The 24,729-nt window shown below is 45.5% G+C and overlaps 1 protein-coding gene across 5 annotated transcripts in view; it reads right to left on the reverse strand.

Moving 5' to 3' along the window:
• Positions 1 to 2,014: 2,014 nt before the first annotated feature.
• The window catches only part of Pip5k1b (phosphatidylinositol-4-phosphate 5-kinase type 1 beta), a 278,257-nt gene continuing 255,542 nt past the window's right edge, over positions 2,015 to 24,729 (reverse strand). For 2 of the 5 annotated variants that reach the window (NM_001012743.1, XM_063264723.1), the window contains exons 14-15: positions 22,386 to 22,500; positions 10,783 to 11,526 (exon numbers count right to left, since the gene is read on the reverse strand). In NM_001012743.1, the coding sequence (NP_001012761.1) occupies positions 11,524 to 11,526; positions 22,386 to 22,500 (118 nt within the window). In that variant the 3' untranslated portion in view covers positions 10,783 to 11,523. Of the gene's footprint in view, positions 4,039 to 10,782; positions 11,527 to 20,428; positions 22,501 to 24,729 lie in introns of those variants that run through there. The other 3 variants (XM_063264717.1, XM_063264730.1, XM_039080207.2) reach the window with 2 other exon arrangements.

Here is a 24,729-nt window from a genome sequence, read left to right on the forward strand (position 1 = left end):
TCAGTTGAAGTTTCCTCTTCCCCGATGATCCTTGGCCATTCCAAGCTGACACACTCAGCTAGCACAGCACACCTTTCCGTTCCTGACTTAGCCCTCTAAGTCATTGGAAGTAGTGACCAGTGCTGATCTGCTTGGCCCCAGGCCACAGGACTCTGTCTCCCTTGCTGTGATCTTTTCAGCCCTGGAAGGAGAGTCAGGCAGTGACTGCAGCCTCCTAGTTCCCCTCCTCTCTGCTATTCTTCACATCTAGATCTGATCTCTTATTCCTGGACTGTTTTGCTCTATTTTATAGGGGACTCTCATCCTTGCCAAGTACACTCCCAAACTCCCTTGAGTTTGTCCTGACGTTTCTTTGAGAGAGGGCGGGAGTGATGTGGGTGGACTGTGATGCTAGATGAGGATGCTGGATGAGGATTACAGTACATTAATTACAATAACAGACTCTGGAGCCTGGAGGGCAGTGATGTGTAGGAGAGAAGGCTGGCTATTCCCCCTCTTTCTTGTCTTACACCATCCCATACAGGTAGCATTCGTAGTAGTGACTGGGTTTCCCCCGTGGTTCCCCTTCTGACTGGACAAGCCGTCTGATTTTAGCCGCAGTTCCCATGCTTTGATAATCTCTCCCTCACCTTGCTGAGGTCTCTGGCTATACCAGGCAGAATGGCTTTTGCTTCATTTATCTTTTATGAGCCTCCACACTTTCTTCTTTCACATCAAGCATGGATGTGGTGAAATCTCTGTATAGATCCCCACCACAATTGTCTTCCAGGCTGGACCACACAGGCTACCTGTGCCTCTATCCTGGACTTTGTAGTCATCTTAAGTTTTTCTTCCAGAGCTACCATCAACTACAGGAGTGTCTGTTTATAATCTGCCCTCTGGTTTTAGTCTCTATCCTGTGACCTCCTCACTGGTCTTCTTTCTTCTTGCTCAGGTTTGCCTTTCTATCCACCCCACCCCACCCTAGTCCAGCTACCTAACCATCCACAGGTAGGTTCAGTGTCTACAGATCCCGGCCTCACGGTTGCTGAAGATACCTTGAGTAAGGATGCTAGTCAACATGTTCTTGTGGAGTTTATTGTCTTGCAAAGGAAGGAGAGAACTTTTTTTTAAAATTAATCATTCCATTCATTTACATCTCAAATGATATCCCACTTCCTGGATCCCCTCCACAAAACTCCCATCCCACATCCGCTCTCTCCTCCCTCCCCTTTGCCTCTATGAGGGTGCTCCCCCACCTACCCACCCTCTCCCATCCCACCGCTCCAGCATCCCTCTATGCTGGGGCATCAAACCTCTACAGGACCAAGAGCCCCCTCTCCCATTGATGTCAGATAAGGCCATCCTCCGTTACATATGTATCTGGAGCCATGGATCCCTCCCTGTACACTCCTTGGTTGGTGGTCTAGTCCCTGGGAGCACTGAGCGGTCCGGCCAGCTGATGTTGTTCTTTCTATGGAGTTGCAATCACCCTCAGTTCCTCCAGTCCTTCCACCAGCTCCCCCACGGGGACCCCGGTGGGAGTGCTGTGAAAGGAATAATCACAGGACTGGCCCCGCCTTAATCTGAGGTGTGACGAAGGCACAGAGCTTGGCAAAGGAGAGTAGAGAGGAGGAGCCAAACAGGTAGAGGCGACTGAATGAACTGAGGGCATGACCTATCCAAGGTAGGGCTGAGGAGAAGGTTTTTATTACAGGTATGAGGGAGAGTACAGCAAGAGACAGCTAGAAGAGTCCAGACTGAACTTGAGCATGAGAGGAGAGTCAAAGGAACCCAGACAGGAACAGTCGGGTTGATTATATAGCAGAGAGAGGCTGCGGGGAGGGAAGCTGGGGAGGGCTACGGTAGGGGGTGGGGTGAGAAGAGCTGGGAGGAGCCAGGAGCCAGAGTGGGCACCCTGCTCCATCTTTGATATGCTCACACCACGGTTTTCTCTGAGCTTCTTTGGGACTTGACAGGTACAACCTGGTGGACATGTAAGAAGTCACGAAAGGAAGACCCCAGACTCGGTATGCAAAGACAAAGAGTGTTTATCTGCAGAAACAGCCAGCATTCGGGGTCAATCAGTTTTTGAAATGGCGACCACAGGGCTGGAGAGATGGCTCAGCGGTTAAGAGCACTGTCTGCTCTTCCAAAGGACCCGAGTTCAATTCCCAGCAACCACATGGTGGCTCACAACCATCTGTAATGGGATCTGGTGCCCTCTTCTGGTCTGCAGGTGTACATGCAGGTGGAACACTGTATACATAATAAATGAATTAATTAAAAAAAAATGTCCACCACCACACCTGGCTTAAAAAAAAAAAAAAAAGAAAAAGAAATGGTGACCACAGACAAAGATGTGCAGGCCTTCTTATAGGGAACTGGGGAACTCTCTAGAAGGATTGGGTAATCTAAAACCTCACTGATGGATGCTAGGGAGGTCAGTGGTCTGCTTGCCTGTGTCATAAACAATTACCCACAGGATGGGATAGGGCTGCCCGGTGCAGATGGCCCTTCCTGAGAGAAGACATTTCCCCATTTTTTATTGGCTATCATTTATTTACATTTCAAATGTGATCCCCTTTCCTCGTTTCCCATCCATAAACCCCCTATCCCATCCCCTCCCCCTTCTTCTAGGAGGCTGTTCCCCCATCCACCCACCCACCCCTTCCCACCTCCCTGCCCTGGCATTCCCCTACACTGGGGGAGTCAAACCTAGGCAGGGCCAAGGGCTTCTCCTCCCATTGGTGCCCAAAAGGCCATCCTCTGCTACATATACAGCAGGAGCCATGGGTCTGTCCATGTGTACTCTTTGGGTGGTGGTTTAGTCCCTGGGAGCTCTGATTGGTTGGTATTGTTTTTCTTATGGGGTTGCAAACCCGTTCAGCTCCTTCAATCCTTTCTCGAACTCCTCCAGTGGGGACCCTATTCTCGACTGCAAGCATCCGTCTCTGTATGTGTGGTATTTCCCCATTTTTGTGATTATTCCCAGGCTGTTCTTCGGGAGGGTTATTTTTTCACTCCAGATTTTATTCCCCTGGGAGGGGGTTTTAAGACTTTGTTTCTGGATTTTATGGTCAGTCCTTGGAGCTGGCGTGTAGGGCCTTCTCTTCAAAACCAGGCCTGGTCCTCAAATGGAGACACAGGGTTTGTGTCCCTGCAGACTGTGAGGGTCCCTGAGGAAAGTACTAATGCTCTGGAGCCTTAAAGACAGGGACAGGATAGTTCAGGTAGAAAGAAGCCAGACGCCCAGAAACCAGGAAAGAGAATAACAATCGAAATGTAAATAAGAAATACTCAAGTTAATAAAGATAAAAAAAAAAAAAAAAGAAAGAAAGAAGCCGGACTATGCCTCCTCCAGCTCTTGGGAGTGAGGGTACAATTTCCTGCCTGCTGGACTTGCAACACTCTGTTTTCCTTATAAAACCCCCAAGGTGAGCATTCTGCTAATAAGTCTTGCAGGCCCGGTCTGGCTTTGGACCCCAGACCTGAGGGGTAGGGGATTCTCAGCAGAGGGAGTACAGTCTCTTCTCCCTCACCCCCTGTACTATCTTCCCTCCATCCCTGATGGTCTGGCCTTCCCAAACAGCTTTTGACACTTTGATTTATCTTGGGTTGAAGCAAGCTAAGACTATCCTGGCACCAAGTTTAGCCTATTTTTTTTTTAAGATTTATTTATTTATTTATTTTATATATGTGAGTACACAATTGCTGTCTTCAGACTCACCAGAAGGGGGCATCGGATCCCATTACAGATGGTTGTGAGTCACCATGTGGTTGCTGGGAATTGAACTCAGCACCTCTGGAAGAGCAGTCAGTGCTCATAACCACTGAGCCATTTCTCCAGCCCACCCTGTATTATTTTTAAAGACACCCCTACTCCCCACCTCTCCCTGTCCCATGCTGCCTACTTCTAGGAGCAATAGTGACTTGTTTGCTTAGTTCTTGTGTAAATGGAATGTTCTGGAAATGACCTTTCCTGCCTACCTGGTTGTCTTCTCTTTCTCCTTGATCTTGGGCACTCATGGACTTGTGGAAGCAGGACCAGGAAGGGATCTTCAATTAAGGAATGAAAGAAATGAACAAAGAAAGAGAGAGAGAGAGAGAGAGAGAGAGAGAGAGAGAGAGAGAGAGAGAGAGAGAGAGAGAGAAGAGAAGGGAAGAGAGGAAGGAAGGAAGAAAGGAAAGGAAGGAAGGAAGGAAGGAAAGAAAGAAAGGAAGAAAGAAAGAAAGGAAGAAACAAAAGGAAAAAAGATACAACAAAAAAGGCTAATTAGCAGCAACAAAAAAAAAAATGTCAAGTATACCTTAGAGGCCACTCCAACACAGGTCAAGCAAGTGTGTTTACTGGCTACTCATGGTTCTAATAAACCTTGTCTGCAGGAGAATTACTTGGGGAGAGTTTGTGAGTCCTGTAACCAAGTCTTCCAGTTAAGTCTGCTTCTGGAGCCAGGACTACTGTTGTAAAATTATAAAAAATATATCTGTCTTTTATCCCCCACTTGGTTCAGCATTGCAGTGCCCTAAGATATCTGGTAGATATCTTAATCTCAGTCAGCAAAGAGTCTCACCTGCTCTGCTCCATACCATATCACACTGCCGAAGGCCTCTCTCTGAGCCTGGTAACAATCTCTACCCATCCAGTTCCCAAGGCAGGCTTTACCATGCCAGAAATATATATCCCAACTCCATGGTGGCCCAGTGTCTCTGCGGCCACACACGCTCCCATACTCAAACTGTCACATAAAAGAACACACAATACAATAACCTCTGATCTAATTGATAAGATATAATTGCCCACCTAAACATACAGAGCCCTATACAATTCATCCCTTAAGAATATTCATAACGACCTGTAAATACAGAGTGGAGTCTTTACATCAGCCTCCATGTTTTCTCTGAGGCTTCTTCTCCCGGTCTCTTCATTTCCAGTCTCCTCCTCTTCCCTCAAACTTTTCTCCCGGCCATTCTTCCTTCTCGTCCAATGACAGGCCTCATTCTATCCTGTACCCACCCTCACCTGTATGACATCCTACACAGGACCAGTCAATCATCAGGATTGTTTCAAGGTCCCCCGTTCCACATGTGGCCACTGTGTCTTTTTTTTTTTTTTTTTTTTTAAAGATTTATTTATTATTTTATGTATGTGAGTACACTGTCCTCAGACACACCAGAAGAGGGCATTGAATCCCATTACAGATGGTTGTGAGTCACCATGTAGTTGCTGGGAATTGAACTCGGGACCTCTGGAAGAGCAGCCAGTGCTCTTAACCACCGAGCCATCTCTCCAGCCCCGGCCACTGTGTCTTGAAGGCTGAGAACCCCTGGGCTTTCTGCACATGCACGTATGACCTCTGGCTTACAAGGTCTGTTTTGGCAGTAGGACATGACCACTTTGCTCCAGCTGGATCTTTTTTTTCCGGAGCTGGGGACCGAACGCAGGGCCTTGCGCTTGGTAGGCAAGCGCTCTACCACTGAGCTAAATCCCCAACCCCTGGATCTTTTTTGAGTGTCAAATGGCAGGTGTAATGGTTCAACCAGAAGCTAGGTGCCCTTGGGGGGTCCTCTCGAGGAAAACATGAGTGCTCTTGGGGTCTTAATGCTTCCCCAGGAAGTGCAGTTGTTAGGGCGAAGGCAGAAGACGCCCACTGTTTCCTTCTGCAGCACCCCATCCCGGATGTTCGGTGGCCTGGATACTGTGTTCTATGGGAATGACTACCTGAATGCTCTCGCTGTCTGCTCTGTGAGAATCACTACAGTGACAGGAGAGACTAGCAATGGAAACATCAAGATCAACAGGAATGAAGGCAGTTTGAGATGATGACTGAGGTCCCTGCTCACCTGGGCTTTGTCTAGTGGACAGAGCATGTGGAAAGAGCCTTTAGACTACAGAAGGGAGGGGGGCAGATAGCATAATGGGTGACACACTGTGTGTGTGAGTTTATGAGTGTGTGTATGAGTGTGTATGTGTGATTATGTGTGCGTGTGTGTATGAGTGTGTGTGTATGTGTGTGTGCATGTGTGTATGTGTGTGTACATGTGTATGAGTGTGCATGTGTGCATGTGTGTATGTGTGTTTGAGAGTGTGTATTTGTGTGTGTATGTGTGTGTATGAGTGTGTGAGTATGTGAGTGTGTGTGAGTGTGAGTGTGTGTGAATGTGTATGTGTGTGTGAGTGTGTGTATGTGTGAGTGTGAGTTGTGTGTATGTGTGTGAGTATGTACATGTGTGTGTGTTTGTGTGTGAGTATGTGAGTGCGTGTGAGTGTGAGTGTGTGTGAATGTGTATGTGTGTGTGAGTGTGTGTATGTGTGAGTGTGAGTTGTGTGTATGTGTGTGAGTATGTACATGTGTGTGTGTGAGTGTGTACGTGTGTGTGAGTGTATGGGTGTATGTGTGTATGTGTGAGTGTGTGTGTGTGTGATGCTTTGAGGGCTTTTCCTCAACCACTAGCCATCTTTTCATCCTTGGAGTGATTTTCCTAAAGAGTTGTCTCTAGCAGGGCATAGGGGAAAGCGACTTTAATCTCAGTAGTCAGAGACAGAGATGAGTGGATCACTGTGAATTTGAAACCAACTTGGACTACATAGGCCAGCCAGGTGGGAATACAAAGTTAGACCCCATCTCAAAAACCAACCAACCCTACAACCAAACAACCAAATAACAAACCCCCATTCCAGGAAAAAAAACCCAAACCAAACACAGATACCCCAAACAGAGCTGTCTCTACACACACACACACACACACACACACACACACACACACACATATATATATGTATATATATTATACTTTTCTAACATTATATATATATATATATATATTATACTTTTCTAACATTATATATATATGCAGCTCTGTTTGGGTTGCCTGATGTGTGTGCTGGGAATGGAACTCAGGTTCTCAGTAAGACCACATGTGGTTTTTTTTTTTTTTTTTTTTTTTTTTTTTTTTTTTGGTTCTTTTTTTCGGAGCTGGGGACCGAACCCAGGGCCTTGCGCTTCCTAGGTAAGCGCTCCACCACTGAGCTAAATCCCCAGCCCCCCACATGTGTTCTTAACCACTGAGCCGCCTCTCCAGCCCAAATTAAACTTTTTATTTGAGACAAAGATTTTTTTTAAGTTTCCTGGGTTGGTTTTGAGTTCATTCCTTGAGCTCAATCTGTAGTCTAGGCAGGGTTTGGATTCATAATGTGTCATCAATCTAAGATGCCTTTCTTTCCTCTTCAAGAAAGGGTCTCACTATTACGTAGCGCAGGCCCTTAGAATGTAGGCTGGCCTTAAACTCACCAAGATCTGCCCACCTTTGCCTCATGAGTGCTGGGATTAAAGGTGAGAGCCACCACTCTCAGCCTGAATGTCTTATAGAAACCAAGACTCAATGTGGTTAATTCTGTATTTGTGACTTTGTATTTATTAGACAGAGTCTTAGCGGGTAGCTCTGGCTGTTCTGGAACTTTCTATGTAGATCAGGCTGGCCGTGAACTGCCCCTGCCTTTCAAATACTGCGATGCACAACGGGGTGCACCACACACTGATGTCAGTTTTGTGAGCCAGGTCTTACATGTCCCAAATTGGACTCACACACTTGCTGCATGGCTAAGGGTGACACTGAATTTCCTGTCCCCACCTCCCAAACGTCATGGTTACAGGCATGCACTGCCCAGGCTATGTTCTGTGGGAGCTCAAACCCAATGCATGTTAGGCAAGCACTTGCAGGTAAACACATCCCCAGCACCTCCTGTTTGCTTTACTCACCAAAAGGAGGTGAGGTGACTGGGAGTGTCACTCAGTGATACTGTGCTTGCCTAGCATTCAAGAGGCCCTGGGATTGATCACACACACACACACACACACACACACACACACACACACACACACACACAGAGCCTTCTGAGACACTGTCTTTGATGCCTCATTCATCCCCTCCCCCCTTCTTAAGTTTCAAGTTGCTAAGGGGAAAGTGCTTGGCTCCCCTGGAGCCATCTGACATCCTTTGATGTGCTTTATCAAATGGAGACAGTAAATCAAAAGAAAGGAAGCTGCAGCATCCAGAAAAAAAAGAAGACTGAAGATGGAGATGAAGGGATGAAGGGGTCTGGTGAACAGAGATGCCAAGATGCCAAAGACGGAGAAAGCCCAGAAATCCATCAGCCGGAATTGCAGCAGGGCAGATAGCTCTGAGCAAGGTTTCTCCAAGAAGAGGCTGTCGCTGTCAAAGAATTTTGAATATATGGGTAAAGAAAACAAATGTCTAAGTGCAGGAGAATGACCTTGACAATGGGCGTGGACCTAGCCAATCAGGTCAAGGATAAAGTAGGTATAGGTTCATATAGTATTTAAGTCAGAGGGGAGGGTTAGAGTCAGAGACAAACTCATGGCATTCAAATATTTGAGGTGGGCCTTAAAACAGCAGTTCTTAGCATTTCGTGGGCCAATGCCGCTATAAATTTAATGGGAACTATAGCCTCTTTCTTCATGAATAAGGAAAAAATGAAACCCAGAACAATTAGTCCACACTTCCAGGGTCCAGTGGGTCCCTTGCTGTGGACCCAGTTGAGATAAATGAGTGGATTTACAAATGGGAGGGGGAGAAGGGGAGTCCTGTAGGCAGACACATGGTCTGCTAGAACATACCATTGCTGTAGGGAGAGAGGCAGGGGGGACCCTCAATCGCTTCAGAACTTCTTGTTGGCCTCTGACATGGTTTGATTTTCAACACAGAACTCCATACACTGCTAGCTCAAGCCCCAGCGTGACCATTTTGGGACCTGGGGCCTTTCGATATGTTTGTGTTACCAAGGCTCGGTCCTCACGTGTGGTCAATGCTTCTCTAAAAAGGAGGAAGGAATTGGCTCTCTTCTTGCCCTTCTGCCTCGTCATGGGTCTTATGGGTGTGTAGTCTCAGATGATCCAGGCTCTAGAATCTCGAGCAGGTCTCTGTTCTTGATTAACTACCTGGCCTGTGTTATCTGCTTCAGCAGCGAGAACCCGTAATCCTAGAATTGGTCCTAACCCAAGATGGATTCCCAGCATCAACTCTGCAGTTGAATTGCTACTTGTGCTGACTGAGCGTGAGTGTATAAACAAGCATAAGCTGGTTCCAGCCCACACTCGTGTGTTTGTTTACACGAATCGGCCTGCTTTAACATTAAGTATTTTATTCTGAGCATCTCATCAGGGATGTCTGTAGCCTTGGTTACCAGATGGTGCAAATTCCTTGTTTACAGTATTCACTGCCCACCTCTGCTGGCTTCATTTCCATGTGGGAAGTAGCAACCTTCCAACATCCATTGGCTTCGGACATCACTGTCACTTGCTTTGGCCAAAGGAAGGTGACAGGAAAAGTACTTCATGCAAGTGGAAAGGCTGTGTGTGTGCTCCCACCGTTCTCCTCCATTGCCTTAACAGTGGCACGCCCAGGGGCTGCTCCAGGTCCCAGATGAAGACAATCCTCGGGGCTGAGCTGTATCTGGCCCACATAGGTGAGAGGGAAAGAAAACTGTCCTATTGCAATTTGGGGATCGTTGGTTACCATAGCACAACAGGGTGATGATGAATACGCCAGCATATTTGGGAATGGTCACTGGACTAGCTGATCAGAATCTGCTATTGGGTAGATGTTGTCTTAGAACTCTGAATTTTATTATTCCATTTCTATCTGTCTAAGGCAAGGTATCTTAGTGTTCTCTTGCTGTGAAGAGACACCATTGACCATGGCAACTCTTTATTTATTTATTTATTTATTTATTTATTTATTTATTTATTTATTTATTTTTTTTCCGTTTTTTTCTTTATTAACTTGAGTATTTCTTATTTACACTTTGATTGTTATTCCCTTTCCTGGTCTCTGGGCCAACATCCCCCTATCCCCTCTCCCTCCCCTTCTCTATGGGTGTTCCCTTCCTCATCCTCCCCCCATTACCGCCCTCCCCCCAACGATCACCTTCACTGGGGGTTCAGTCTTAGCAGGACCAAGGGCTTCCCCTTCCACTGGTGCTCTTACTAGGATATTCATTGCTACCCATGAGGTTGGAGTCCAGGGTCAGTCGGTGTATAGTCTTTAGGTAGTGGCTTGGTCCCTGGAAGCTCTGGTTGGTTGGCATTGTTGTTCATATGGGGTTTCAACCCCCTTCAAGCTCTTCTAGTCCTTTCTCTGATTCCTTCAACGGGGGTCCTATTCTCAGTTCAGTGGTTTGCTGCTGGCATTCGCCTATGTATTTGCTGTATTCTGGCTGTGTCTCTCAGGAGAGAGACCATGGCAACTCTTACAGAGGAAAGCATTTAATTGGGCCTGGCTAACAGTTTCAGAGGTTTAGTCCATTTTAAGCCTGGCAGCACTCAGGCAGACATGGTGCTAGAGAAGGAGCTGAGAGATCTACCCTCAGGTCTGCAGGCAGCAAGAAAAGAGAGACGCTGGACCTAGTTTGGGCTTTGGAAACCTCGAAATCCACCCCCAGTGACACACTTCCTCCAACAAGATCACACTTCCTAATTCTTTCAAATAGTACCAGTCCCTAAGCATTTAAATATCTGAGCCTATGGGGTCGGTCTTATTCAGACTACCACACCAGGATTATTGCTATTAAAAGATTTACTTATTTATTCTTTTAATCAATCAACCAATCAACCAACCAATCAATCAATCTATCAATGTGGACTGAGGTTATAGTTTAGTGGTAGAGCCCTTGTCTAGTATATACAAAGCCCTAGGTTTGATCCCTCCAAACCCCCAACACACACACACACACACACACACACACACGACTCTTAAGTCATTTGAATCAACGCATGACCAGAATTGAGAACAAAATATTTTATTTCTTTCAATAAAACTATAGTTTACAGTCGTATTTACTAAATAAATTATATAATTTCTCTTTTACGAGCAATAAACTAAATCACAAATATTTTCAAAGACAATGTATATACAAGACATAAGGCCTTTTATAAACAGCTTTGCTTTTCTCACTTCACTAGTAAACAGTGAAAAAAATCTTTATAGAAGCTAGCTTTCTATAAAGGAAAGGCAGACCTATTATACTGATCTTGAAAGGAAAACAGATCGAAGCTTGTTATGATTCGAATCTCTGAAACAAAGAGAGAGGATTTATATCTTATTCATCATTTGGCATGGATGGATTTTTAAAAAATATAGAAGCAGGTTCCATAGGTTGCTTATTTGTAATTACTCTATGCATGCAGAATGAAACACCGAGAGAGCCTATGGGGAAACAGCACTTCCCAGTCCAAGGGGGTGATCAGCAATGGTAGAGAAAAGCAGCTTAGACAGAGTTCATGCAGTTCTTCACAGTCAGCAAGCAACAGCACCCACAGAACGGTGTGGGCTTTTCACATCCATCTGCTGACGGGCCATGGACCCAGGCTCCCCGACATCTCGCAAGCTTCAAGGTCCTGCTGATTCTCACTATGTGTGCTGGGGTTCGGCCCAGCTCTTCTGAAGAATTCTGCAGTGGGGGAAGTTCTCTCCCATAGTTGTGTTCAGGTCCCATTCCTGTGCTCAGGTGGTTACCACTTTCACTTACTGGAGGAAGAGTAGAAGAAAGAAACAGAGGTGAGCCTCAGCTTTAGCATCGGTTTGGACCTCCTGCCTGTAAGTGGGACCTTAAGTTGTTATTTCTCCCAGCAACTTGTGTCTGATGAAGCATGCGTTAAGGTTGGGGCCTGTGGCATGTTCATTGCCCTAGGTTTATGGAGATCCAGCCCCAGCTACATCACAGCAATGACTTAGGATGAAGCAATGTTAACACTGTCTTCCAAATTACTCTTATACCCTCCGTAATTTGGAGGGTATAAGAGAACTCAGGTGGTATATGAGAACTGAAGCCAAAAAAGTATGACTTGGCCATAGTCCCAAACTAGTGAACTCTACGTTCCTTTCCAAACAGTATCCTGGTGGCCAGCAGTACAGCAAGTCATCAGATATCTAACCTAAAAATGCTAATTAAAATCAGAGCCAGGCAAGGTTGGCATGATGGTACATCCTGTGATCCTAGCACTTGGAAAGCAGAGACAGGAGGATGACAATCAGGAATTCAAGGTCATTCTCAGCCTCAGTTTGAGGCTAGCCTGCAGTACATAAAACCCTAACTCAAAGCAAAGCAAAATGAAGAAACCAATTAAATAAAAGAAGGCAGAGGCAGCCTTGTTAGTCTGATAGACATATTCTGGTACATATGAGGGAAAGCATTTCAGTTTAGTCTGTACAGGTATATATTGGGTTAAATTTATTTTCTAATTATCTAAGCTCTATAACATTATGTATGTTTCCCAGACTGTAAGCCCTGTTTCATCTATAGAATAGAAATAACACTCGATGGCCACACCACCCGGGGTACACCCGAGTTTGTGTGGCTTTGGAGGTAAGCAGTCTTGCTCGGTTGGACTAGGGCAGGAGAAGAGCAATAACAAACCCTTCTCACAGAGCAGTTGTGAGGGATAGGCTGTTCCTCCCTCCTCAAACCTCCTCCTTCCTTCCTTTTTAGGGAAGGTTTACTACATTACCAGGTTAGCCCTGAAATCCAGACTCAAGTGATCCTCCTGCTTCTGCCAGGCAAGTAGCTTGGATTGTAGGTGTGTCACTACAACTGGTAGTCACAAACTCTGCTTTGTGTGTGTGTGTGAAATAAAATGCTAAAAATCACATACCACACACACACACACACACACACATACACCACACACATGAACATACAAACACATACACACAAACACAGACACACAAACACACAAATACACTACACACAAACATACACAAACACAGACACACAAATACACCACACACATAAACATACAAACACATATACACAAACACAGACACCCAAACACAGACACACAAACACAGACACACACACAGACATCACACACATAAACATACAAACACATACACACAGACACATACACACAAACACACAAATACACTACACACAAACATACACATACACACAGACACAGACACACAAACATACACACACAGACACACATACACCACACACATAAACATACAAACACATACACACAAACACAGACACACAAACACACAAATACACTACACACAAACATACACATACACACAGACACAGACACACAAACACAGACACACAAACACACAGACACACAAACACACAAATACACTAATACACACACATACAAACATACAAACACATACACACAGACATAGACACACAAACACATATATACACACATAGAAGACACACAAATATATACACATACCGACACAGATGCATACACTATTCTGTTATCGTTGCATACTCACTGCAGGAATTATTTTATTTAAACGACCTCCCTACACCTTCGCAAGCTCACAGTGACTGGAAATAAGCAAACATGTGATCTGCTTCTATATAAAGTTATATAACTGGGGTTGTGGATGCGTAGCCTTATGATAAGAGTATATGCCTAACATCTGTGAGGTCCTGAGTTTGAGTCTTAGAAACAAACAAACAAACAAACAAACAAACAGATTTGGTACCCCCAAATTGGAGAGAAGGTTAGAGCTGGGTCACAGACATGGTACTATCTAATACCTTCAAAAGAGACAAACAAAACAAAAGCCCAATTCAGAATAAAGAGTTTGAAATGGTATTTTTTTTTTTGAGGAAAAAAAAAAACAATGTCAAGGGTAATCCCATTTGGCAATAAATAATTGAAATTCATCATACAATCTGACCCAATTGTGACTTGCAGTTTTATAACTTTACTTTTTTCCCCTCTGGTCCTGGGAATTGAGCCTAAGGCTCCAGGATGCTAAGCGAATGCTCTAACTCTGAGCCACATCTCTAGCCCTCACTACTTCACTTTAGAGTTCTCTCTCCCCCGGCTGAGCCTAAGGTGACAGGGCCTCCTTCTTGATAGCACAGCACGTGTGGGCAAGACAACAGACGATGTCAAGTCTTTCCTGGTGTCTCCTGTCTTGGCTCATGTGACTCTGTTTATCAGTTCCTCCCTTGGTCCCCACTCCAGACCTACTGTTTGGATCATCTGAAGGTTTGGATTCTCTGTGAGGGATTCTCTGGTCAGAGGTGAAGGAAAAGGTAAGACTTCACATCACTGAAGACTTGTCAAGACAAACTGTGCTAAACAGCATCACAAGATGCTCACGGTCCTACGTATCTTAACCTTACTAGTGATACCCCTGGGGTAAAATGTAGAACATCGCACAATTCCAGCAAGTATTCTGCCCCCAGGCCTGCTACACCCTTCTGCTAACCATGGGGCATCCCCTGCTATCCACGGGGCCTCCTCTGCTATCCACGGGGCATCCTCTGCTACTCATGGGGCATCCTCTGCTAATCATGGGGTATCCTCTGCTATTCATGGGGCATCCTCTGCTAATCATGGGGCATCCTCTGCTATCCATGGGGCATCATTTGCTAATCATGGGGTATCCTCTGCTACTCATGGGGCATCCTCTGCTAATCATGGGGCATCCTCTGCTACCCATGCTGCACACCCTCTGCTGTCCAGAGCATTCTCATTTGGTTTCAAGCTGCAGCTACTTACCAAAATGCCTTGGAGGAAGCCATTCTTTTCCTTCCAATTATCATATGCCCAACTCCCCAATTTTATATTCTTATATCAAGTCCCCCCTTCTCCTAGCAATTCCTCAATTCTGCTTTCCCCAAGTCCTATTCTGTATTTTTCTATTTCCTGCTGTTTCTGTATCTTTCCAACGACAGCACATCACCTCGTCCTGGGTCACTCGGCCTGTTTCTGTCAATCACTCACAGCATAACTACAAATCTGTAGCGAGCCATTCCAGTGCCTCACCTCAACATTGTCTCCTGGGCTTTGAGGACTCTTCCCTGTCTGGATTCTCCTGATTGTACTCCAAGAGATCCCAGAATTTCAAGGCCAAAGGTGCTATTACTTAGCAAGGAAGTCTAAAGTCTGCCCTCCCGCCCTCCTGCCTGCCCTTCCTTTTTCCTTCCTTTCTTCTCCTCCTTTTCCTCCTCCTTCTTTTTAATGTTCTTGAAAAAGGTCTTGGCTATGTGGCCCAGGCTGGCCTTGAACTTGTGTCTTGTTGATATATTGGCTTCAGCTTTCTACCACAGCAGGTTTTTTTTTTAAAGTAGTAATTTTCACTTGGTACATTTTATTTTACTCATATACCTCCTTCGCTGGTTATTATTTCATGAGACCTGATCACCTGGGGACAGAGTACAGCTGGCTCACTCTTGTGACACAAATGACCTGACACCATTTTGCTAGGCATGATAAACACACACATCACTGCTGTAGAGATCAGGACATGGCAGGGCAATGGAATGGAATCTCATGTGTGCAAACTTCACAGCTAATCTCCAGCTCACAGAGATCTGCCTGTGTTCTCCTTCTGCATGCTCCAACATATAACAAGGACTATGCTCCACTCTGTTCATCGCAGCCTTATTTATAATAGCCAGAAGCTATGAAGAACCCAGATGCCCCTCAGTAGAGGAATGGATACAGAAAATGTGGTACATCTACACAGTGGAGGACTACTCAGCTATCAAAAACAATGACTTCATGAAATTCTTAGGCAAATGGATGGAACTAGAAAATATCATCCTGAGTGAGGTAACCCAATCACAAAAGAACACACATGGTATGCACTCACTGATAAGTGGATATTAGCCCAAAAGCTCGGAATACCCAAGATACAATTTACAGAGCACATGAAGCTCAAGAAGAAGAAAGACCAAAGTGTGGATGCTTCAGTACTTCTTAGAAGGGGGAACAAAATATTCACAGGAGGAAATATGGAGACAAAGTAGAGAGCAGAGACTGAAGGAAAGGCCATCCAGAGACTACCACACATGGGGATCCATCCCACCAAACCCAGACACTATTGGGAATGCCAAGATGTGCATGCTGACAGGAGCCTGATATAGCTGTCTCCCGAGATGTCTGCCAGAACCTGACAAATGCAGTGGTAGATGCTGGCAGTCAACCGTTGGACTGAGAGCGGGGTCCCCAGTGGAGCAGGTAGAGAAAGGACTGAGGTAGCTGAGGGAAGACCAACATTATCAACCAACCAGACACCCCAGAGCTCCCAGGATCTAAACCACCAAAGAGCACACACGGAGCAACCCATGTCTTCAGCTGCATGTGTAGCAGAGGATGGCCTTGTTGGGCATCAATGAAAGGAGAGGCCCTTGGTCCTGTGAAGACTCCATGCCAGGGCAGGGAGGCAGGAGGGAGTGGGTGCGTGGGTGAGTGGGTGAGCACCCTCATGGAGGCAAGGGGTGGGCGGATAGGATAGGACTTTTTCAGAGGGAAAACTGGGAAGGGGGATAATATTTGAAATGTAGATAAAGAAAATAGCCAATAAAAAAAAGGAAGGATATTGGGACCTCAAGCCATGTGGGAAGTTTTCCTCTGCCGTGTGCATTCTCATGATGTCTTACCTCACATGCAGTCAGTGTAACAGAGCCAAGGAACTATGGGCTGGGACCAAGAAACACAAATAAACCCCAAATAAACCCTCCTTTCCTTTAAAAACAATTATTGACTTTGTGAGTGAGCTAGTGAGCGTGTGTGTGTGTGTGTGTGTGTGTGTGTGTGTGTGTGTGTGTAGGACAACTTGTGGAAACTGGTTCTCTCCTCCTGCTATGTGGGATGAGGGGTAGTGATGACGTCATAAGGTACAGCAGTAAGTGCCTGTGCCTATTAAGTCATCTGGGCCTTCCTTTCTTCTTTTTAAAGGGTTATCTCATGTATTTTGTCATAGCAATAGAGAAACTTTATAATAGTCTGAGTCCACATTTCCTACCAGTCCTCTTAAATAAATGTTAGGACCCACAGCTACAGTTCTTAGTACACTTGTTCTTTTCCAAGGATCAAGGCTGCAGACTTCATCTGAGAAGTTTTGCTGTAGAAGGTTGAAGGTAGGACCATTGCTGTTTTTGAAGGACTTGCACACTTTGGATGAAGACCTCCATTTTGGGCTAATCTGGTAGAATGTCACTGATTGGAGCTTTGAATGTTGGTTTATCAGGCCCCCTGTCGACCTCCAGTGCTCCATCAAAGAGCCCTCTTCCCGCAGCAGGTGGATGACAGAAATTGCACCATCTCCCATATCTCAGAAGATAGACTGAGATCAAGGTCTCTCATTTCAAAACTGTTAGCGCAGCAGTAATATTTTAACACAATTCACAGCTTCATTCATTCGTTTTCAAAGGGCGGGATGGTGATCGAGGACATCAATGCATCCTGATTATTTTACACAGGACTTCCGGTACTCAATTGAGCCTGCTCACAAGCACCTCAGAGCACACTGACTGCAGCTCAGGAGTCTATTTTTCTTTTGACCTTGGCTTCGAGATCTGGGGAGCTGAATATAGTGCTGATATCATTTGACAAGGAGTCCGGGTTCCTGGCTTCTTTGTCATCTGCATGGAGGGCCTTCCTCGGCCACACCTGAGCTAAGAAAACTGGAAACTCCAGGCTCACAAGGCCCTCCTCTCCCAGCACTTTCTGTGTAAGTACAGAGAGGTAGTACTGCTTTTTCCTAGAGAAAGTGGTGGATGTCACGAGTTAACCAGTGTTCCTCTAATGTGGAGGCCCCTAACTGTCAGTCACCCAGAGCATGGCCTTGTCTGGAGACTGGGACTTCACAAAGGAGATGAGGTTAAATGAGATGGAAGGTCTTCATTCGTCAGGACTAGTGTCCTACTAGAGTGTTGCTCTCACTAGTGGGTCATGACCCTTTGGCGGGGGGCAAATGACCCATTCACAGGGGTTGCCTTTGACCATCGGAAAACACGGATATTTACATGACAATTCATAGCAGCAGCAAAATTACAGTTATGAAGTAGCAACAAAAATAATTTTATTGTTGGGGCATCACCACAACACGAGGAACCGTAATAAAGGATCGTGGTATTAGGAAGGTTGGAAATCATTGTTCTAGACACTGGAAGTTTGGACCACAGACACATACAGAGTGGATGCTGTGCAGACCCAGGAAGAAGACAGCTATCTGTAACAAGTAGAGAGGCCTGGGCAGATTCCCCAGCAATAGAGCGAGGGACCTTGAACCCTCAGTCTATAGAGACCTGAGAGAAGAATTTTCTGTCCTCTTAAGTGACTTATTCTGGTGCTTGTTGTGACAGCTCTAGCAAACAGAAACTGAAACAGGGGCCGCAAGGATTTAAAGAGTTCTCTTGTCTTTAAAGCCTCCATATTTTCATTTTAGTATACGTAATCCTATGCCCCTTTATGATCAGTTCATCAGCTTGTGGAAACAGGATAGGGCAGAGACAGGAAAGGAAGCCGGAAGCCGTAGCGCCCGGAGTTTGTCGATAGTTTGTTACCCTCGCTGTCTGAACTACAGAAGCAGCATTTTCTTTGTTGGATTAAACTGCCAAGAGGTGGCCTTCAAAGAGATTCGAGTGGATGAGAAGTGCATGCTGGGACCTGAGGGGAGATGAGCCGCTCCTCTCTGTTGTGCATGATTCTAACTGCAGCCTCTAGGCCAACCTGAGATGGCAGATGCTGGGTTTGTGGTGTGAGATGCCTTTGATGCCCAAAGACCCTGGTCCCTGATAAACTGAGACACACTATGCCGGAGGGATATGGACAAGTGCATAGAGAGGAGACAGGTTATTGAGCCCCGTATTTATTCTTCATTAGGTATCAGTAAAGCCTTCAGTCCCCGCACCCCCACCACCACCATGGGCAGAGCTGCCACATTACCAGTAGGTGGCAGCAGAGGGTTTATGGAAAAGAGGGGCACCGATCAGTGAGTCTGTGGCTGTCATTCTGGCTGGCTTTCTGAGTCAGAGGGAAAGTGCATGTGGCTACCAGGAAACATGTGAAGGCTGAAGAGGTTGCATGCACAGGTAGGGATCTGTCCTCACACCTGCTCTGGAAACAAGGCACTGTGGGTATGTTGAGTTCTGACCTGGGGCCTCTAGGAGGTGACACATTTCTGTTGCTTAAGTCACAGTTTGTGGTAACTCCTTACAGCAGACAAATGAGGGAAAGCCAGGCCCTCAGGCTCCTCCTCTGGACACCCCCTCACGTATTATCAGACTTGGTCAGCTTTGTTTATATTTTTTTAAATTTTATTTTATTACTTTATATGTGTATGTATTTGTCTGCAGGTGTATCTGTGCAACACATGCATGTTTGGTGCCTGTAGAGGCCAGAAGAGGGCACTAGATCCCCTAGAACTGGAGTTACAGGCAGTCCTGAGCAGCCATGAGGGTGTTGGGTGTTGAACTTCCAATTCCATTGGAAGAGCAGCCTGTGCTCTTAACTGCTAAGCCATCTTCCCAATCCCTATTTTTTAAAATTATTCAATGGTCCTTGAGCACCTTCCTCTTATACCTCAGAGATCAGGGAGGAAATTTGCATAAGTGGAGTCAAGTTCAAAGGCCTAAGGGTATGACATGAAATGTTCACAAGGTCTAGCCTGGCATAACTTCACCATCTGATCCCTGCAGGTTCTAGGCCTGGAAGACATCGAGTTCATATCGGTAGTGCTAGCTTCCTCTCAGCACTTTCATTCTCAAGAGTTGGAGAATCTTAGGAGACAAGACAACCCTAGCATCCTGGGACACAGAAGGGAACAGACACAGACCCTTAAAGAGAAACAATAGGGCCAGAGGGGCTGGGACATAGAGGGAGGCTTTCTATGTAGAACAGGCTGGTCTCGAACTCACAGAGATCTGCCCATCTCTACTACATCTGCACCTATCACCCCCACCCCACCCCAGTTCTTTCATGGGTCTTAAAAGCATTATTTGGTCAAATAACTTAAGGAATCAAGCACTTTGGGCCAAGAGCCCTGTTTTACTTTCTGAAATCTCAGTTCCCTACGGTGCTAGCAGGTGACAAACTGGAAAGGTATTCCAGTTTGGAATGTCAACCTGGGATACTGTGTGCCTTTTCTCCATATCCTGCTCTCACAAAACCCCAGTGGGCGTGCGAGCAGCATCTTCAGGTTGCTGGGAATCCGGCTTCATCCGGAGAAGCAGTAGGAATGCCACTATTTCCAATCAACCCCCACCCCCACCCCCTGGGCAGCCCAAACCGGCTTAAGCAGGTAATGATTGGAGAGACCCTCACAGATGCAGTGTGGCTGTGTAGAGGTCATTCATCTCCAAGCCTAAGGTTTCAAGTCCAGAAACTCAGTTTCTTTTTGCCAAAAGCCCCCGTGAGTTTTCTAAGACCCCTGTGACCTAATTTGTTGAGTGTTTGTCTTGGTATTTTCTCAGGCTTTCCTCAGACATCATGGTGTGGCAGCTGTTTATATAATCTCTCTCGCTTCTTTGCCGCCCTTCTTCCTATGATCAAAGAGTACCATTAACCACCCCAAACACACTGAATAATCACGCTGTCCAAGGGCTGCCGGTCAGCACGCTAATCTCCAATAGAGTATGGCAAAAAGAAAAAAAAAGGCTTAACTGTTTCTTTCCCTTATATGCAGTTATTTTTGCACTTCAAGCAGCCATTTTGCAGAAGCACTTTCACAGATAAAGGGCGAGTTATTGAGAGGATGCTAATGTGGCCAGTGTAAAGGCAACAGGAGTAACAGAAGTATAAAGGGGCTGTTGGGTGGCAGCCATCCTTTAGATTTCTCTGTTATTGAAAAATGCAATTCCTCCATCTCTCTCTGACAACCCATTCCCTGGGAGCCATAAAAGGGCACTCTCTCCCACTCCATTTCCTAGTGCGAATGGCTTTTTGTTGTTCTCCCCAGTCGCATCAAATTCTACAGCAGGCAGGGACTGCCTTAGGATCTGAGGGTGACAGGCAGCATGGGTGTCTGAGGATATCCGAGACTATCGTGGTAGGAGGATGGCAGGAGCGCCCATCCCATCAGTTCGTCCCTACTCAGTTCTGTTGTTTGCTTTTCAATACCCCAATCTGTGGCTCATCAGCTTAGCATTCAACAGGAAACATCTTTGGTCACTGAATGCCATCTTAAAAAAAAAATCTCCCTTTGGTTTGAATATTTGCAAATGAACCAGAAAGCCTGGGGCTGTACGGTGTGAAGGTGCAGGGCCTCCGGAGAGCAGTGTGGGAGGAAACATCGGAAGGACCTGAATTAAATGCCTGGATACTGAATGATGAAACTGTTGTTCTCTTCTGAGGTCAACCATCCTTTTAAATTCCAGTTCAAATTACAGAGGAAAGTCACAAGGCCACCGTAGCCCACAGGCACAAGCTTGGGTGGATCCCTAAGAGGAAATCTCATGTTACCTGATATACACAAATCTGCATATTTAACAGGGATATAAATTAAATACTTAGCGGATCAGTAAAGCCCAAAGTGGATTAGGATATCAGTACTAAGAAGAAACTTCAAGGGATAAACCTCACGAGAGACCTCACACTACACTGGGTGACAATATCAAAGAGAAGTCAACCCAGAAGCCTCCAGGGCCTTCCAATTAAAGATGGCTAGGATTAAAAAATGGCTGGGACCCAGAGCTTTTGAATTAGGTCAAAAAGAAAGAAGAGAGACATTGCCCAGGCCAGACTGGATTTTCTTTATCATTCTTCCATAATGTACAGGCAAATGAAAACACTGAAGAGTAGGCAAGAAGCCTTTCCAGATGTAGGACGATGTTAAAAAAAAAAACCAAAACATCTCCAGCAAGAAAACACACCCCAGAACTACAAATTAATAGCGTCAAATGTTCCAGATGTATTGCCTTAAAGTTTACGTGAGGCGTAATGGTAGAGGAGGTAATGAAGCTACAGAATTTGGAGAACGACTGGACCTACTTTGGAGAGCCAACCGTGTGCGACTCCCTGTGATTCAGAATGAATGATCCTGTTAAAGTCGCCCTGGGCATCGAGAGCATTCAGTCATCCATTTAATGGATGAGAACACTAAAGCCCAAAGAAGGGATGACTCAAGGCAAGTGATCTAGGAGAAGCAGAGACAGGTAGGGACAGCAGGAACCCGCTCCTCTGATTGACAACTCATCTGACTTTGCAACAGGTGAAGAGTGTATCTTCAAAGCCTAGGCAAGCTGTGTAGGGACCACTAGCAGTACCCTGGGTTGTTTGGAATCCAGCCCCATCCAGAGAGGCAGTGGGAATGCCACTGTTTCCGATCAATACCCACCTGGGGCAGCCCACATTGGCTTGAGCAGGGAATGGTTAGAGACCCCACTGATGGGGTCATTTAGGGGACTGGTCCTTGATTTGCTGAATTAGTATTATCAAGCTACCAATCTTGCCAACATTGGAACAAACTATGGGGGCCACATGGCTTGGGAAGACTTGTGACCTGTGGAAGGGACAGGAGGCAATCATTTCTCTAAAAACCCCAAACATGCCTGCCTTTACAGTCTTGTGTAAGTCAAGGCCCCAACCCATTTGCCAACAGGGAGCTGAGAAGAGTGGAGGAAGGTCACTCACTAAATAGACATCCAGCACGGAGGCGTCATCCTGCGTTTCCAGGGCGTTTGGCTCAGCAGTCAGGTAGATGGTCCCCTCTTCCAAGGTGAAGGTTGAACTGGAAGGTAACCCTTTGCTGGAAGAACAAAGGTGAACAATGAGTTTGTGGTTTGCAGAACAGATCCAAGGACAGATTGTGGTGGTGGATTCTGGCCGGCCGGCCTGCCTGCCTGCCTGCCTGCCTGCCTTCCTGCTTGCCTATCTATCTATCTATCTATCTATCTATCTATCTATCTATCTATCTATCTATCTATCTATCTATCATCTACCTAATCTATCTATCACCTATCATCCATCTATCTATCTATCTATCTATCTATCTATCTATCTATCTATCTATCTATCTATCTATGTATCTAATCTATCTCTATCTAATCTATGTATGTATGTGTGTGTGTATGTATGTATGTATGTATGTATGTATGTATGTATGTATGTATCTATCTATCTATCTATCTATCTATCTATCGAATCTGTCACCTATCATCTATCTAATCAATCTATCTATCTATCTATCTATCTATCTATCTATCTATCTATCTATCTATCTATCTCTAATCTATCTAATCTATGTATGTATGTATGTATGTATCTATCTATCGAATCTATCACCTATCATCTATCTAATCTATGTATTTATGTATCTATGTATCTATCTAGGTGAGTCACCCTGAAAATGTGGCTATTTAGGTTTAAGTTTTTAAAAACTGTTTTATTCTATTAGTAAGTAGCTTTGTTAGTTTAAATAAAGTGTTACCAATAAGATCATTTTCCCTCCCACTTACATGTGTGACAGTTCATGATGTTTGTAGGAGGTGATTTGTGGGTCCCATGTCTTGGGAATCATGGCTTCTGTGAATCTCGAAGCCTCCGGCTAGCTCTGACTTTGAGCGGTTTGTTTTCACGCCTGACTGCTCCGCCCCTCTCATGTATCCATACATTGATAGTTTACGAAATGGATTGGGGAGCAGCCCTTCCACTTTCTTCCTTCCTCCCTCCCTCCCTCCCTCCTTCCCTCTCCTCTCACTCCCTCCCTCCTCCCCTCTCCTCTCTCTCTCTCCCTCCCTCCCTCTCAGCATTCTTTTTTCCTTCTCTTTCTTTTCTTCCTGTTTTTGGACTTGAAAAGTTCAATGGCCCAGTGGTTCTTAGAGTCACTGTACATATATGGTCTCTGGAAGGTTGGTTGGTCACAATGCAACTTCTTTTTTTTTTTTTTTTTAAACATTTATTTATTATGTATACATCATACAGCTTTCTGCCTGCATGTATGCACCTGCAGGCCAGAAGAGGGCACCAGACCTGATTATAGATGGTTGTGAGCCACCATGTGGTTGCTGGGAATTGAACTCAGGACCTCTGGAAGAGCAGACAGTGCTCTTAACCTCTGAGCCATCTCTCCAGCCCCCACAATGCAACTTCTTAGACCTTTCCATTAGGATGTATGAATCAAAGGGTCTGGTAGAGCCCATGAATTGCATTTCTGACTAAGCCCTAGGTGATGTTCATGCTGTGGTCCAAGGACCACACCCAAAATGACAATATAGAGAACTGCTACCATTTACTTTATGAGGATGCCCTGTGTGGACTCCCTAGGGAACCAATAAAAGCCCGAACAACGTAGGTGGCTGGCATCAAACTCAGAGATCCATTTGCCTTTGCCTCCTCAGTGCTGGGATTAAAGACTGAGCTGGTCTGTCTCGACAGCATTTAAACTGGGTATCAGCCAGGGATGCACAATTATCCCTCCGCATTCGAAATAAAAGCAATGGTTTTAAGCAGTGGACATTTCCCATGGTTTTCAAGGACAGAACACCAGAGGCAGGAGGGTGACACTGGTGTTGGGACTGTGGGTGATGGTCAGGCCATCGTACAGGTGTAAGGAATCCCATCTGTGGTCTTCCCGGGCGACAGGCATGAATAGGTGTTTGTCCACTGCCACTTAAAAATAATGAGATGTGAAACTTAACTATGAAGCATGAAGAGATGATGCAGTCACTGCATCCACAGCAAATTGTATCCCTTAATGATGCTCCATGCAGAAGAAAATCCGTCCCCCAAAGGATTTAGCTCAAATGCTAATAGAATGTCCATTGGGAATATTCTCATTCTTGCCTTTTTTTTTTCCCTTTCCTGCACCACTGTTAATTTTCCAGGCACCCATCTACTTGTAATCAGTTTACATTTTCTCAGCCTATGATTTTCCTAGGTTCTGTTTTAGGATTTACTTGGAAGTGAGGGCCTCTCTCTTGGGAGAAAGGCTCTCAGAATCTAGCGGTCAGAGGGAAGATTTGTTTTAAAACAGATG

Source organism: Rattus norvegicus, chromosome 1, assembly GCF_036323735.1.
Source record: "Rattus norvegicus strain BN/NHsdMcwi chromosome 1, GRCr8, whole genome shotgun sequence".
In the NCBI taxonomy this organism is placed as follows: Eukaryota; Metazoa; Chordata; class Mammalia; order Rodentia; family Muridae; genus Rattus; species Rattus norvegicus.